The sequence below is a fragment of the Amblyraja radiata genome, chromosome 9, assembly GCF_010909765.2.
Source record: "Amblyraja radiata isolate CabotCenter1 chromosome 9, sAmbRad1.1.pri, whole genome shotgun sequence".
Lineage (NCBI taxonomy): Eukaryota > Metazoa > Chordata > Chondrichthyes > Rajiformes > Rajidae > Amblyraja > Amblyraja radiata.
Window position 1 is genome coordinate 50,357,008 of NC_045964.1, and position 17,087 is coordinate 50,374,094.

The 17,087-nt window shown below is 42.9% G+C and overlaps 1 protein-coding gene across 2 annotated transcripts in view; it reads right to left on the minus strand.

The window, feature by feature from the left end:
- The window catches only part of fancm (FA complementation group M), a 129,988-nt gene that overhangs the window by 61,758 nt on the left and 51,143 nt on the right, over positions 1-17,087 (minus strand). For both annotated transcript variants that reach the window (XM_033027348.1, XM_033027349.1), the window contains exon 5: positions 10,346-10,477. In XM_033027348.1, coding sequence (XP_032883239.1) covers positions 10,346-10,477 — 132 coding nt within the window. The remainder of the gene's footprint in view (positions 1-10,345; positions 10,478-17,087) is intronic.

Below are 17,087 nucleotides of genomic sequence, written 5' to 3' on the forward strand. Positions count from 1 at the left end.
CCACTCCTCCAGCTTTCTATTTTCCTCGCCAGGCTAGGTGGGCACCGCCCGTGACTGACAGCAGACCCGGCCAATCAGTGCGACGATGGTCCAGGAAATGGCGTCGCCATCACGGCGACTGACAGGAGAGAAGACCAATCTGTGTGACAGCGACTGACATGAGAGGAGACCAATCTGCGGATGCGCGTTTTTTAAGATTTTTAAACCTTAATAACTTTTAAAATATGCCATTGATCGGATCAAAACTTGTTGCCCTTGAAACACAGGAGAATGGTAAGGTGGCGAAAAATCGTAGCTTCAAGTAAATATCACCAACTATTTGTCCTGGACGAACCATATCAAAGCTACAGCAAAGAAACCCCACCAAGGCCTCTACTTCTACAGAAGCCTAAGGTTTGGCATGTCTCCAATGACTCTTAGCAATTTTCATACTTGCACCATAGAAAGCATCCTATTGGGATGCTTCATAGCTTGGTTTAGCAGTACTGCCCAAGACCATCAGAAATTGCAGTGTTGTAGGTGCAGCTCAGTCCACCACACGAAACAGCCTCTCCCACACTCTCCTGTCCTCACTCCCCCAGTCGTTCCTATCTACAGTTCACACAGCCTTATGAAAGCAGCCAACATAGTCAAGGACAATTTTCACCCTGGTCATTTTCTTCTCTCCCATCTGACAGAAGATACAAAAGCATATATCTTCCACTAGATTCTAGAACAGCATTTTCACTGCTGTTATCTGGCCACCGAGCATCCCTCTCATAAGCTAAGGATGTGGTGCGACCTCCCAACCTACCTCATTGTGGCCCTTGCACTTTAAAAAAAATCTGAACAAATTTCTCCGTAACTGTAACACTATAATATTGTAAGTTTTCATCTATAATATGATTTGACTGGATCCCATGAAACAAAGTTTTTCATTTTATCTCAGTACGTGTGACAATAATAAACCAATACCAAGACAGCCTGCCTGTGGTGTTCTAAAACTTGTTGAAATGGAACATCGGTCACAAAATCACAAACGTTCCTCAGTGGAGTTAATGGGCAGGAGAGAGAATAGGGGGGATGGGATTGATGGGATAGTTCTGTGTTCTGGGCTCCTACATTCTAAGGAATACATACTGTACATTAGTAAGCATGTTATTTGTGATCAAGTGCTGTTTGATGGCACTATTGCTGATGCCTTTTATCATTTGATTAATAATAGACTAATTTGAGGATAATTAGCTAGATTTATCCTAGTTTTTGAGAGCTGGACATACTTGAGCAATATTCCATGTTAACTAGATGTGAATGTCGGATCTGTTCTGGGGAGCAGGTCTTAAATGTTACATGTGTGCTTTTAACAAACTTATTTGCATTGTGCATATATTTCTAGTTTGGTGCCCCTCCATCCTGAAACATTTCTATCCAATTTGCTGATAACATTGGAGAACAGAAAATATAATTTCTGTTGAATACTGAATGGATGGAGGGTTCTTTTAATCTTTAATATGATCAAAAGCCTAAGGTTCCCCAGCAGTTGTTATTTTTTTGAATGCAGGACAAATGGCATCCACTCTCTAATTAAGAAAAGAAAAAGCTGGAAACATTCAGAAAGTCAGGCAGCATCTATGGAACGAAAAAGACTGTTAAAATTTCAAGTGCATGACTCTTTGTCAGGTCTGGGAAAGAGAAAAGCAAGGAACAGAGACGGTATGGGAGGAATGAGTAGAACAAGGCAATGTTTGTGCAGGAAGGAACTGCTGATGCTTGTTTAAATCGAAGATAGAAACAAAATGCTGGAGTAACTCAGCGGGGCAGGCAGCATCCCTGGAGAGAAGGAATGGGTGATATTTTGGGTCGAGTCTCTTCTTTATACCACCATTTTGTTTCTATCTAAGGCAATATTTGTGACAGGATAGTCCAGATTGATTAATGAGATGGCAGTTACAGGCACAATATGCTTTGTGTGCATAATAATCCCAATGAAGTGCTTCGAAAGGCTGGTCCTCTCCCACATCAAATCCGGAAGTGGCGGCGCTGTTAACAGCTGCGGCTCGCCTGCAGTCCGTCTGTCTTTACTTTTTTCTGTTGTTTTTTTTGTCTTGTTTTGGTTACGTTTTAGTTTGTTGGGTTGTGTTAGAGGGGGGGTGAAACATGTTCTCTGTCTCTTCCTTCGGGGGAATGCGACTTTTTCGTGTCGTATCCCCCTTCTCTGCCTCCGTCTGCGCTGAGGCCTAATGGCGGAGCTGGCGGCCTCCAGCCTGCGACTGACCCTGAGGCTCCGGAGGCAGAGCCAGCCAGGACTCACCAACGAGAGGCTGGCCGTCTTCGGGGCTAAGGCAGCGGTGGCCCGACTTGCTGGTGCGGCGTTCTGGCTTTCGGCGGCGGCCTGGAACTCATGCAGTGGGGCTCGGAGCTGAGACTGCGGGACCCGGAGCTGGGGCAGCGGCCTGGAGCTGGGGCGGCTGCCCAGAGCTGGGGCAGCGGCCCGGAGCGGAGACTGCGGGACCCGGAGCTGGGGCGGCGGCCCGGAGCAGAGACTGCGGGACCCGGAGCTGGGGCGGCGGCCTGGAGCTGGGGCGGCTGCCCGGAGCTGATGCTGTGGTGGGCCGTCTTGGAGCGGAGACGGCGTTCCGGCTTTCGGCGGCGGCGACATCACCACGGAGGTCCGCTGGACTGGAGGGCGGCATCTCCGGCCTGGATCGATCGCCTCAGCGCAGAGGGAGAACAAGGAGGGAAGAGACGGAGACTAAGACTTTGCCTCCGTCACAGTGAGGATGTGCTTGGTGAACTCACTGTGGTGGATGTTTAATTTGTGTTTATTATATGTTTTGTTTTTATTGGTTCTGTGTATGACTGCAGGCAACATAATTTCGTTCAGACCGAAAGGTCTGAATGACAATAAAGGAATCTAATCTAATCTAGTCTAAAATCCAGCATCCTTGCCTCACTGGACTCTCATCAATTTGCATACAGGGCAAATAGATCAACAGAGGATGCCATCTCTCTGGCTCTTCACACTGTCCTGACTCACCTGGACAGACAGGGCACGTACGTGAGGATGCTCTTCGTTGACTATAGCTCTGCATTCAATACGGTCATCCCCACCAAGCTCACCACCAAACTCCACCAGCTAGGCCTCAGCTCGCCGATATGCGATTGGATCCTGAACTTTCTGACGGAGCGACCGCAGGCAGTGAGACTGGGCCCGCACCTGTCCTCCACTATCACCCTGAGCACCGGCACACCACAGGGCTGTGTACTAAGCCCCATGCTCTACTCCCTCTTCACTCACGACTGTGTTCCTGCATTCGACACCAACACCATCGTGAAGTTTGCAGACGACACAACAGTGATTGGGCTGATCACCAACGGTGATGAAACAAAATACAGGGCGGAGGTGCAGAACCTGGCGGACTGGTGCACACGTAACAACTTGTCACTAAACACCTCCAAGACCAAGGAGCTGATTATTGACTTCAGGAGGTCCCATAATGGAGAATACGCCCCAATCTCCATTTACGGGGAAAGTGTGGAGAGAGTGTCCAGCTTTAAGTTTCTGGGCACTCACATTTCAGAGGACCTCACATGGTCCACCAACACCGCTGCGCTGGTCAAGAAGGCACAGCAACGACAGTTCTTCCTGAGGACATTAAAAAAGACTGGTCTGCCCCAACAGCTGCTGACTACGTTCTACCGCTGCACCACAGAGAGCATATTAACGTATGGCATCTCTGTGTGGTATCTCAGCTGCACGGAGGCGGAAAGGAGAGCTCTTCAGCGCGTCGTCCACAGAGCGCAGAGGATCATTGGGACAGAGCTACCAGCCTTGGAGGGCATCTACCACACACGGTGCCTCAGGAAGGCCGTCAGCATCCATAAAGACTCATCACACCCCTGTAACGGACTGTTTGAACTACTTCCCTCCGGCAGACGTTACAAGGCCTTCTACGCCCGAACCTCCAGACTCAGAAACAGCTTTATTCCAAGAGCTATAGCGGCTCTGAACCGGCCCTGCTGAGTGCCCACCACCCCCCATGGACTGTCTCCCTCGGATGGTCACGACACACAGCTTATTTATTTATTTTACTTTTCTTTTTCATCGGTTGGAGCTGCATACTAAATCTCGTTGCACTAACGTGCAATGACAATAAAAGATATTATTATTATTATTATTATTATTATTATTAATGTGACAATGGTACTACGGCTCCAGGATATGCCAGACAATACGGGTATAACTAGAAAAACCGAGACAAAATAATGACAAGCTGTTCCAAAACCTGTTTTCTTATTCATCTTTATGAATCTGTAATGTTTACAGTTTCTCTTTCTATAAATGCTGCCTGACTTGTTGAATGTTTCCAGCATTTCGTTTTTTGTTTCCGATTTCCAATATCTGCAGTTTAAAAAAAATCCAACCGACACAGATGTTGTGCACTAAGAAGAGCTAGCCACAAGCTGATCCAGATAGGCTTATGCGCTGTCTTGCCGCTTTTACCCTCAATTACAGTAAAAGAGTCTGTATTAAGATGTAAAACAAAAATCTATAAAATCCTTCCAGATACTGATCTATCTAACTGAGTGAAAGACTTTCGCCGGGTTTATAAAAACAACCACAATGTCCTTAAAATTCCTATAGAAACATAGGAGTAGGCCATTCGGCCCTTCGAGCCAACACCGCCATTCAATATGATCATGGCTGATCATCCAAAATCCACACTCCGTTCCTGCTTTCTCCCCATATCCCTTGATTCTGTTAGCCCCAATAAGAACTGCAGTCAGGGATTACAATTATTATTTATAAATCCTATCTGATGATCATTGATATAAACATTCCTCAGGTCTTTTGGTCAAAACGTTTGTAAAAATGCTTAACTTGATCGACCCAAAGATTGGTCACCCATTAGCTATACTATTCAATTTAATGGATCATCAATTTTAGCAATAAGGACAAGGCTAACTTTAAGGGTCGTCCCACACTTGATCTACAAACTGAAAATATTACCTATTAACTCTGGATCACGTGATAAAACGCTTTAAAGAGAGACGGTGGGGATCGGCCACAGTATCTTTTTTAAAACTCTTAATGGCCTCACTAACCAGCCATCATAATATCAATAACGAAGATGGTGTTATTTGCAAGGTACATTGGCAAGCTAAATTTAGAGGTATCAGGCTTATCATTGCTTACGTTAAACCTTTCCCTAAAATAGATTCCACCCAACCTCCGCCCCCATGTCACATTAGTTTAAACTCAGGAGGGTTTAAACTAGCCTGGCAGGTGGCTGGGCCCCAAAGCAGTATGGAGGCAGATAAGAAGGTTGAGGCAGATACAGTAGCAATGTTACAAAATTTTGAGATTTTAAAAATCAAGTCTGTAATTTATCCCATCAGATAAAGCATAAAAATAAGTTTAATTTGACACCTAATTCACTTTCATATCTCAAGTATTTAAAAAGTTATGGCCATTTTCATACTCGGAAATGAGCATCTTGTTCCCTATTGATTTTCTATGGACATAACAAAAAAGTTGTGATCGTGAACAGTCAAAAGCCCATAACTTTCTTAAAAATTAAGAGAACTGAATGAAATTTTCAGTTATCATAGATTGAAGCATTCTGAAACAAATATAAAATAATCTTACTTGGATGACCTGAAATTAAAGCATATAATTAGTTAGTTACCTAATTGTAGCTAATTTCAGACTTCAATTACTAGATCTAAACATCTATCCATTTCTTAATAAATGATTAACATTTTTAAATAGCCTAAATGTCCAAATAATATTCACAAATAATTCACAATAAAACATGATTTTTAAATCTCATTTACATTAATTTATAGGCCAAATGGAAGGAATTCAGTGTTCAATTGCTGTAAATAAATGCCCATTTAAATCAGCTTTCCAGTGGGTCCCTGTGGAACGCGCTGGTTTAGAACGTTCACATTGCGGTAGATTTGTGCCTCAAATGCCCAGAAAAATACTGCGCGATATAATGGGGCCAAAATGAGCTACTCGCAATAGTAAACTTTGTATAACGGGATCTTTAGAAGCCCTTTTTAATGTAAAAATATACAACCTTCCTTCTGCTATCTGCTTTATGAGACCCTGCGGTTGCTGGTGTTCGCGGGTTTAGAGATTGATTTTTAAACTACTATAACTATTATTCAAGGCCTTTAAACCTAATAATAGCTTTTGCGACGGGGTCTTCCAGCGATTTTTCGTTAATAATTAACTAGGCTGAACATCTTCGATTTGAACAGCCTAGAGAAAATCGCGTTTTAAACCCGCCCCCTCTAAACGGCGCCAAAATCGCGCACACCCGTAGCGGCAGATTTTCAAAGACGCTTCAGGTAGGCTTTGCAACATACCTAGATACAGGTTAGGAAGCAGATTTAGAAGACAGTAAAGGCAGGAGTTTTGCAGGGAGCAAGGGAAGTCTGATGGTTTAAACCGCACATATTTTAACACAACAACTCGGGGTATCGATAGGAATATGGAACTGGGATATTATAGTTATTACAGAAACATGGCTGAGGGAGGGACAGGACTGCTAGCACAATGTTATGGAAGGTTAATGCTGCAGGATGGATTGAGATGGAGGTAAGAGAGGAGAGGAAGTTGCTTTTTTCATTACAAAAAACATCATGGTGGTACATAGAGAGGATATTTCTGGGGGATCATCAACTGAGGCTATTTGGGTGGAATGGAGAAATAAGGAGTTGATCAGTTTGATAGACTTCACCTGAAGGCACCCAATAGCCAGCAGGAATTAGAGGAGAAAATATATGGCACACATAGCTGCAAAGTCGTAGTAGGGCGGCACAGTGGCACAGCGGTACTTCCCACACTCCAAAGATGTACAGGTTTGTAGGTTAATTGGCTGGGTAAAATTGTAACTTGTCCCTAATGTGTGTAAGATGGTGTTAGTGTGCGGGGATCGCTGGTCGGTGCGCCAAAGGACCTGTTTTGCGCAGTACCTCAAAACTAAACTAAATTAGCGGGGGACTTCAACTTTCCAAATATCAACTGAGACTGTCATCGTGCGTTGAGTTTGAATGAGGTAGAAATTCTTATGTGTGTTCAGGAAACATTTCTAAATGACCATGTAGGTGGCACTACTAGAGAAGGGGGAAAACTCAAGTGCTAGTTGGGGGCAGCACTTTGGGACCAGTGATCTTAATCTATTATATTTTAAATCATTATGGAAAAGGATAGGACCAGTCCGAAAGTTGCCGTCCTAAATTGGGGCAAGGCCCATTTTCATAGTATTAGGCAGGGACTTTCAGAAATTGATTGGGAGACAGTGTTTGCCGATAAAGGGACATCTGATTAGTGGGAAACTTTTAATTGAGATAATGAGAGTTCAGGGGCAGCATGTACCTGTTAGAGTGAAGGGCAAGGCTGGCAGAAGTACGGAATACTGGATAATAAGGGATATTGAGGTTATAGTCAAGAAAGAGGCTGTTAGATCACCTGATTACCTTGAGGAGTATAGGAGTACACAAGATGGAAATGAGAATGGCAAAATGGAGACGTGATAGCTTTGACAGATAAGGTGAAGGAGAATCCAAAGATATTCTACACATATTAAGGGCAAAAGTGTAACTAGGGAGATAATAGGGTCCCTTCGTGATTAATAAGATTGTCTGTGTGAGGGTGAGGGTCAGGAGATGGGTGAGGGTTAAAGGAACATTTCTCATCTGTATTTTTCATGAAGATGGGAAAGATTTGGAGGTATATGAGCTGGGGCAGGGAAGTGAGACTATGTTCAGTAATTTGGTCAACATGGATAAATTGGGGCGAAGGGCTTGTTCGCATGCTGTATAGATCTATGACTCTGTAGGCTTCCAACTCGCCAACCTTAGAAAGACATTCAAATGTGGATCTGCTTTAAGAGAAATATGTCCTTGATGCAGAAAAGGGCTGTAGAAAGTAAAAGAAACGTCACTTGGTACATGGTTGTCCCAGATTAAATCATCTTCATTTTCTGCTGATGTAGCTGTGACTCCAGTATTGGGTTGCTGAATCATTTCAGGATCCTTTGGAACTATGATAGAATTAATCCTATTATTGGGAGGTTGCCGCTGCTGCCTAGTGCTCCATCTTTGTTTAGTTTGTTGTCATTTGTGCCAAGGTATTTTATGGCTGTTTGAGCATTTATTTTGAAAGAAGATACACCAAAGTGTTTTCATTCTTAACCATAGGTAGAATGAATCAACAACTTCTGCACGAGCTGTTGCCTATTCCCAAAATGGTTAATGTCAATCTAAATATAATAACCAGGCCCATGCAGAGATATATTGTGAATTGCACAGCTTGTTCTGGAATGAAGGCTCCATAAACATGTAGCAGAGTTGAGAAATTCAAGTTATTGTAGACCTCATTAAACTGGATATTGGTGACTTTTGAGATAGACTCAACATGCTGGAGTAACTCAGCGGGCCAGGCAGCATCTCTGGATAGAAGGAATGGGGGATGTTTCGGGTCACGACCCTTGTCAGACTGTGCAGAGAGAACTGAATTAACAAGCTTTGAAATTAAAATCAAAACTTAAACTGATAATAAAACTTAAACTCGGTTGTGGATATTATTCATACATATCCATCCTCAATAAAACAGAAGAGTATTTATTCAATCAATCTTTTACCCGCTGGGAAGTGTGGGCCATTCCCCCCATGCATACAGTCCACACGTACTCTGCCTGATATTACAGAAATGAGCACTTGTTATATTTTAAAAAAGACACAATTGCTGGAGTAACTCAGCGTGTCAGGCAGGTTTTGAGTCTCAAAAAGGTCCCTGACCCAAAACATTATCATTATCAATCAATGTTCTCTAGGGATGCAGCCTGGCCTGCTGAATTACTCCAGCATGTCCTGTCTTTTTTTGGTGCCGGTAGATGGGACTAGGTGAGAGAAAGTGTTTGGCACGGACTAGAAGGGCCGAGATGGCCTGTTTCCATACTGTAATTGTTATATGGTTATATGGTTATACCCACCACATTTAACAGAACATTTTCTGTCACCGTCAAAGAGATTTGACTGCGATATACTTCACCTCTCTCTTCCCTTTTAGTTTTTCGCAGGGATCCGCTCTTCTATTCCAGGCAACCATTGTTGTTTTTGTGGCACTTTTTCTTGCAACTGCTGGCAATGCAACACATGTTCTTTTATCTCACTCCTTCCAACCTCTAGGGCCAGTCTGCCCAGATGTAGCAGCAATTGGCTAGCACTTCTTCTAATCCAGTGTTATAATTCACTATAATTCAGTGTTCATAATGTTGCCTCCTCTACATTGGAGAACACAAACCCTAATTTTATGTCCACTTTGCGGAGCACCTGCGTTCAGTCCACAGGGACAACGCTCACCTCCCCGTTGTCTGTCACTTTAATTTTCTAATCCTCTTCTACTTTGACCTGCCAGTCTGCTGCCACCTGCATTGTTACAAGCACAAGACAACCTGAGTAACATCACCACGTCTTTCTGGGCACATTGCACACTTCTTGATTCAGTATGAATTCTACAACTTCAGGTAACTTGATTTCTCTGTTCATATCAGTCACCCATCTGTGACATTGGCTCAGCTTCTTTGCTTCTTTTTCCTTGTTTTTATTTTCTCTGGAAGTGAAGGATATGTCCAGCCCGATCAAGTCTTCCTACTCTGGATTGCACACTCTTTATTTTCCTCCATAGATAACTCTCTTTAATTTCCTATGGTTACGGCCTGCTTTGCAATGTATTTCCAGCACTTTATTTTTATTTTAGATTTACAGCAACTGTAATGCCTTATGCTTCTGTAGTCTTGGTAGCCAATATATTTTGCATGCAGAGTAATAATTACATCGAAGGATTTTAATTTGATAAGGATATTATCTCCTAGACTTTTGAACAACGAAAGGTGGTCTGTTCGAAATATATTACATTCTTGGTCCTCCTCTTAGAATCAAGGGTCATTGTCTTAAAAATTGGTGGGTCAGCCACTTTAGACCAAGGGGAACTTTACCCAAGAGTTGGAAATTTTAGAATTTTATAAACAGATGGTTGTGAGTGCTCAAATACTGAGAATATATTCAAGACTGAGATCACAATGATTGTTATAAACAAAATAATTAAGGGAAAAGAGGGGCAAGCAAGAAAGTGAACTATAAAATTAAACACGTTCTTGTTGGACTGCCAAACTGGGCTGACTAGATACAAGTGAAAAGTCTTGGAGACTCTCAATTCATTATTCATTCATCAATTCATAAAAAGGAACCAAATCCAGAAAGCAATGTCAAAGCACATATTTACAAAATGGTACACAAGAAGAATTAGATTAACTAAATATGTCAAAATTCATCAAGTTTAGCAATTTACCCCAATGTTTCCTGGTGGATTTTTTCTAAATTGTTCACGTGAAAGAACAATTTGATATTTGGTCAAATTTGCTATATCTTTATGAAGTATGGCTCCAGTATTAAGCAGACGTCTTGTGAATGCTTCCAAGACCTACAAAAAAAGCACAGAATGTCATTTAGTTGAAAAACCTTTACAATAGTGTAATTAATTTAGTTTGGTTAGTCATAACATAAGCTATTGCCAGTTGGAAAATGCTATTTCCCTCCTATCAGCCCACCCGTGGTATTCTCTCCAGACAGAGAGGTAGTAAACATCCACATCTGCACAAAAGTAGAAAACATTTCTAATATCCCCTCCTAGTCTGTGGATGCCACAAATAAGATTGATAACTATCCCTAAGTGCCATTAAGAAAGGGGTGCTGTCAACTTCCTTCTTGAAATACTGCAACTCTTGTGGCACAGGCACACCCATAGTGCTGTTACATGAGGAGTTCCAGGGTTTGGAATGCAGAAGAGTTTCTTGATTTGCAACAACCAGGCACTGCAAAGTTTGGTCCACTTTCAGATGATTCAGCAAGCAGCTTGCCCTTATAAATTACCAGAGAACCGCCTGCCAAGCTCAAATAAACTTGTCAAAGTTGCTGCCAATATAAACCATCAAATGAAGTGGTTGTATGTAGATAATTGATAAACTTTTCCTGCTTTTTTCACTTGCTGCTATGTACATATCTTTTGTTTAGATGCATTTAATCAGTTGAATTAAGCGGCCTTTTCACGGGGCGACTTGACGCAAGAGTTAACCGGAGTTTAACATCGTGGGAACCTCGTGCGATAACAGTACGGCATTCGTGGACCACCGTGGACCACCGTAGCGCTAACGGCAGGTCATCGTGTAACTTGGTCACTCGGGAGAAAATTCAAGAAAGTTTGAATTTCTCCAAAATTGACTTGTACACTTGTGGTTGAGTATTGCAACATTATATGAACGTAGTGGCCAGTGCGATATCCGTAATAACTCTTGCGGGTACCGTGGGAACTCCTGCAAACGGTGAACCCGGAAGCTGGACAGAGGGGACAGAAGGTGAGTAAAAATTATCTTCTGTGGGATTGAATTTAAAAAATAAATAAAAATAAAGATTTGCATCCGCATATGGACATCAACTTATTCATGAGTTATGTTAATGAGATTCAAGAAAATAACTATAATCTTTAAAAGGGACTTTAAAAGGAACTTTACTGAAAGGTTACGCATTTTTATGGTCCGTGAGAAATTTTTCACATGTACTTCTTTGAGAGATACAGCTCGGAGTCCTCGGGTCCAGGGGTCCGGAACGCTACCAATCAATGTTGTACAGAGACCCGTGTAAGGAGTGAACTGCACATGCTGGTTTAAACCGAAGACAGACACAAAAAGCTGGAGTAACTCAGCGAGTCAAGCAGCATCTCTGGAGAAAAAAAGCTGATGTTTCGGGACGAGACACATCTTCAGACTCAATTCCGATTAGGATGTCTGAAGAAGGGCTCCGATTCGAATCGTCACCTATTCTTTTTCTCCAGAGATGCTGCCTGACCCGCTGACTTACTCCAGCTTTTTATGTTTTTCTTCCCAGATCTGACTTACCTGCTGAGTTACACCAACATTTTGTGTCCTTCTGTGCGTATTAACCAGCATTAACCAGCGTCTGCAGTTCCTTTAGACATTACCTAACTTCAGATTTTAGAGATATAGCGCGTGGGAACTCCTGCGAACGGTAAACCCGGAAGCTGAACAGAGGGGACAGAAGGTGAGTATGTGTCCTTCGAGGACGTCCCACCTAATTGTCATTGTTGGATAATCTTTTTAACAGGAACACTTGCAGAGATGGCTCCCAGAAAATCTCAAAGAAAGGGGGTAAAGCGTGTCAGAGATGTTTTTGCCATGTTGCGCTATTCAGTTTCTATATTGTTTCAGTTTCTATATCTATATTGTTGCTCTATTCAGTTTCCCAGGGGGTCGGGACGGGACTGGAGTTGGGAGGGAAAGGTGGGGGAGTCGAGGGAGAGGAGGGGGAGACAGATGGGGGTGTCTTCATTTACTGGCGGCGGGTGTCTGTCACTGAAACAGGCAGGTGAGATTTCACATTCACCTTGTGTGTGCCTCTCTCTCTCTCTCCCTCCCTCTTACACAGGCTGAGAGACTCTGCCTCTGTGAGTGTACGTCTCTTTCTCCCCCTCTCCCACACACAGTAAGACCGAGGTACTGTGCTCAGTCCATCTGTGTCTCCCACATACACAGTAAAATATGTCTTCAAATGAGCCAATTCAACCAAGGGAGGATATATATAGTGTGTGAAAAAAAAAGTTACATCATTTGTGTCACGTGTAGTTCACGATGTTCATTCAAGATTTAACGCGAAAGCTCGGGAAACGGACAAGTCACTCGCACAAATAACAGAAATGCAGAGTACCGTGGGAACTCTTTATCTACCCCCGTTATATCGTGCGAGACTCGTGCTGGACCACGACCTCTTCACTCTGGTGACATCTTGCGTCAACTCGCCCCGTGAAAAAGCCCCATTACTGTCTTTTATCTGCAAAGTTCTATTATTTCCAATTTATGCTGTCCATGATCATTCTTCATCATTAGTTCCATGATGTTAGTTAGAATTTCATGTTGAAAACAATTTTTTTTTTTAAATTCATAACATTATTTGAAGCAGTGAACTCATTGATAGATCATAGAACAGTACAGCATAAGAACTTTATTTTTAAGCTCTACCCATATTGCCTCAGCAGACGAACCCACCAGTATGGCCTCTCTGAAGGCCGCCATGACAGTCTCCCTGATTAGTATCTAACTCCTCCTGTTTGTTAATCAATTTAATGAGGAAAGAAATAATATAGCAGCCTTAAACATCATCAACATAAGCCTCATAATAAAAGGCAATACAACATATTGTAGTTTTTTGCATTCAGAAAAACATCAGGAAAATTAAAAGGTACGAGATACTGACAATTTATTTTTCAGTTTTCAATCTTTCCATTGAACGTGCATATCTAAATACACAATATATTTTAATGACAGAGGTTAGCAATATTTCTACACATTAAAAATTGTTCGCCCGTTTTTGTGGATGGTAGGACGTAGTGCAAAAGACAAGAGATGTATGCAAACAGAAGGGAAAACAGACATCATCTTAGAATAGTGGTGCGCAATTTTAAGGCACTTTAAGCCGCTAAGGTAAATAGGATTCATGTAAATTAGTACTTGACGGGGTGGGAGATCAGATTCAGATTCAATTCAGATTCCATCTTTATTGGCATTGTGCAGTGTACAGTACAGAGACAACAAAATGCAGTTAGCATCTCACCCAGAAGAGCGAACATAGAATAATGGAACAGTAAAATAAATATATGTACATAGAGTAGCAGTAGTGTAATTTTTCTGGGGGAAGGAGTGTCCGGGGGGGGGTGACTTGCAATCACCAAGGTGCAGAGTTAAGCTGTGTAACAGCCGCAGGGAAGAAGCTGTTCCTGAACCTGCTGGTCCGGCAATGGAGAGACCTGTAGCGCCTCCCAAATGGGAGGAGGGTAAACTGTCTGTGGTTGGGGTGAGAGCAGTCCTTGACGATGCTGCGCGCTCTTCGCAGACATAGCTTAGAAACATATAAACATAGAAATTAGGTGCAGGAGTAGGCCATTCGGCCCTTCGAGCCTGCACCGCCATTCAATATGATCATGGCTGATCATCCAACTCAGTATCCCGTACCTGCCTTCTCTCCATACCCTCTGATCCCCTTAGCCACAAGGGCCACATCTAACTCCCTCTTAAATATAGCCAATGAACTGGCCTCGACTACCCTCTGTGGCAGGGAGTTCCAGAGATTCACCACTCTCTGTGTGAAAAAAGTTCTTCTCATCTCGGTTTTAAAGGATTTCCCCCTTATGCTTAAGCTGTGACCCCTTGTCCTGGACTTCTCCAACATCGGGAGCAATCTTCCTGCATCTAGCCTGTCCAACCCCTTAAGAATTTTGTAAGTTTCTATAAGATCCCCTCTCAATCTCCTAAATTCTAGAGAGTATAAACCAAGTCTATCCAGTCTTTCTTCATAGACAGTCCTGACATCCCAGGAATCAGTCTGGTGAACCTTCTCTGCACTCCCTCTATGGCAATAATGTCCTTCCTCAGATTTGGAGACCAAAACTGTACGCAATACTCCAGGTGTGGTCTCACCAAGACCCTGTACAACTGCAGTAGAACCTCCCTGCTCCTATACTCAAATCCTTTTGCTATGAAAGCTAACATACCATTCGCTTTCTTCACTGCCTGCTGCACCTGCATGCCCACTTTCAATGACTGGTGTACCATGACACCCAGGTCTCGCTGCATCTCCCCTTTTCCTAGTCGGCCACCATTTAGATAATAGTCTGCTTTCCTGTTTTTGCCACCAAAATGGATAACCTCACATTTATCCACATTATACTGCATCTGCCAAACATTTGCCCACTCACCCAGCCTATCCAAGTCACCTTGCAGTCTCCTAGCATCCTCCTCACAGCTAACACTGCCCCCCAGCTTAGTGTCATCCGCAAACTTGGAGATATTGCCTTCAATTCCCTCATCCAGATCATTAATATATATTGTAAATAGCTGGGGTCCCAGCACTGAGCCTTGCGGTACCCCACTAGTCACTGCCTGCCATTGTGAAAAGGACCCGTTTACTCCTACTCTTTGCTTCCTGTTTGCCAGCCAGTTCTCTATCCACATCAATACTGAACCCCCAATGCCGTGTGCTTTAAGTTTGTAAACTAATCTCTTATGTGGGACCTTGTCGAAAGCCTTCTGGAAGTCCAGATACACCACATCCACTGGTTCTCCCCTATCCACGCTACTAGTTACATCCTCGAAAAATTCTATAAGATTCGTCAGACATGATTTACCTTTTGTAAATCCATGCTGACTTTGTCCAATGATTTCACCACTTTCCAAATGTGCTGCTATCCCATCTTTAATAACTGACTCTAGCAGTTTCCCCACTACCGATGTTAGACTAACTGGTCTGTAATTCCCCGTTTTCTCTCTCCCTCCCTTCTTAAAAAGTGGGGTTACGTTTGCTACCCGCCAATCCTCAGGAACTACTCCAGAATCTAAAGAGTTTTGAAAGATTATTACTAATGCATCCACTATTTCTGGAGCTACTTCCTTAAGTACTCTGGGATGCAGCCTATCTGGCCCTGGGGATTTATCGGCCTTTAATCCATTTAATTTACCCAACACCACTTCCCGGCTAACCTGGATTTCACTCAATTCCTCCAACTCCTTTGACCCGCGGTCCCCTGCTATTTCCGGCAGATTATTTATGTCTTCCTTAGTGAAGACGGAACCAAAGTAGTTATTCAATTGGTCTGCCATATCCTTGTTCCCCATGATCAACTCACCTGTTTCTGACTGCAAGGGACCTACATTTGTTTTAACTAATCTCTTTCTTTTCACATATCTATAAAAACTTTTGCAGTCAGTTTTTATGTTCCCTGCCAGTTTTCTTTCATAATCTATTTTTCCTTTCCTAATTAAGCCCTTTGTCCTCCTCTGCTGGTCTCTGAATTTCTCCCAGTCCTCCGGTATGCTGCTTTTTCTGGCTAATTTGTACGCATCATCCTTCGCTTTGATACTATCCCTGATTTCCCTTGTTATCCACGGATGCACTACCTTCCCTGATTTATTCTTTTGCCAAACTGGGATGAACAATTTTTGTAGTTCATCCATGCAGTCTTTAAATGTCTTCCATTGCATATCCACCGTCAACCCTTTTAGAATTAATTGCCAGTCAATCTTGGCCAATTCACGTCTCATACCCTCAAAGTTACCTTTCTTTAAGTTCAGAACCATTGTTTCTGAATTAACAATGTCACTCTCCATCCTAATGAAGAACTCAACCATATTATGGTCACTCTTGCCCAAGGGGGCACGTACAACAAGACTGCTAACTAACCCTTCCTCATTACTCAATACCCAGTCTAAAATAGCCTGCTCTCTCGTTGGTTCCTCTACATGTTGATTTAGATAACTATCCCGCATACATTCCAAAAAATCCTCTTCCTCAGCACCCCTGCCAATTTGATTCACCCAATCTATATGTAGATTGAAGTCACCCATTATAACGGTTTTGCCTTTGTCGCACGCATTTCTAATTTCCTGTTTGATACCATCTCCAACTTCACTACTACTGTTAGGTGGCCTGTACACAACACCCACCAGCGTTTTCTGCCCCTTAGTGTTTCGCAGCTCTACCCATACCGATTCCACATCCTGCAAACTAATGTCCTTCCTTTCCATTGCGTTAATCTCCTCTCTAATCAGCAACGCTACCCCACCTCCTTTTCCTTTCTCTCTATCCCTCCTGAATATTGAATATCCCTGGATGTTCAGCTCCCAGCCTTGGTCACCCTGGAGCCATGTCTCCGTGATCCCAACTATATCATAGTCATTAATAGCTATCTGCACATTCAACTCATCCACCTTATTACGAATGCTCCTTGCATTGAGACACAAAGCCTTCAGGCTTGTTTTTACAACACTCTTACCCCTTATACAATTTTGTTGAAAAGTGGCCCTTTTTGATTTTTGCCCTGGATTTTCCGGCCTGCCACTTTTACTTTTCACCTTGCTACCTATTGCTTCTACCCTCATTTTACACCCCTCTGTCTCTACGCTCACACATTTAAGAAACCCTTTCCCTTTAACTCCATCCTCCACTAGCCCATTCGACACCCCACCCCC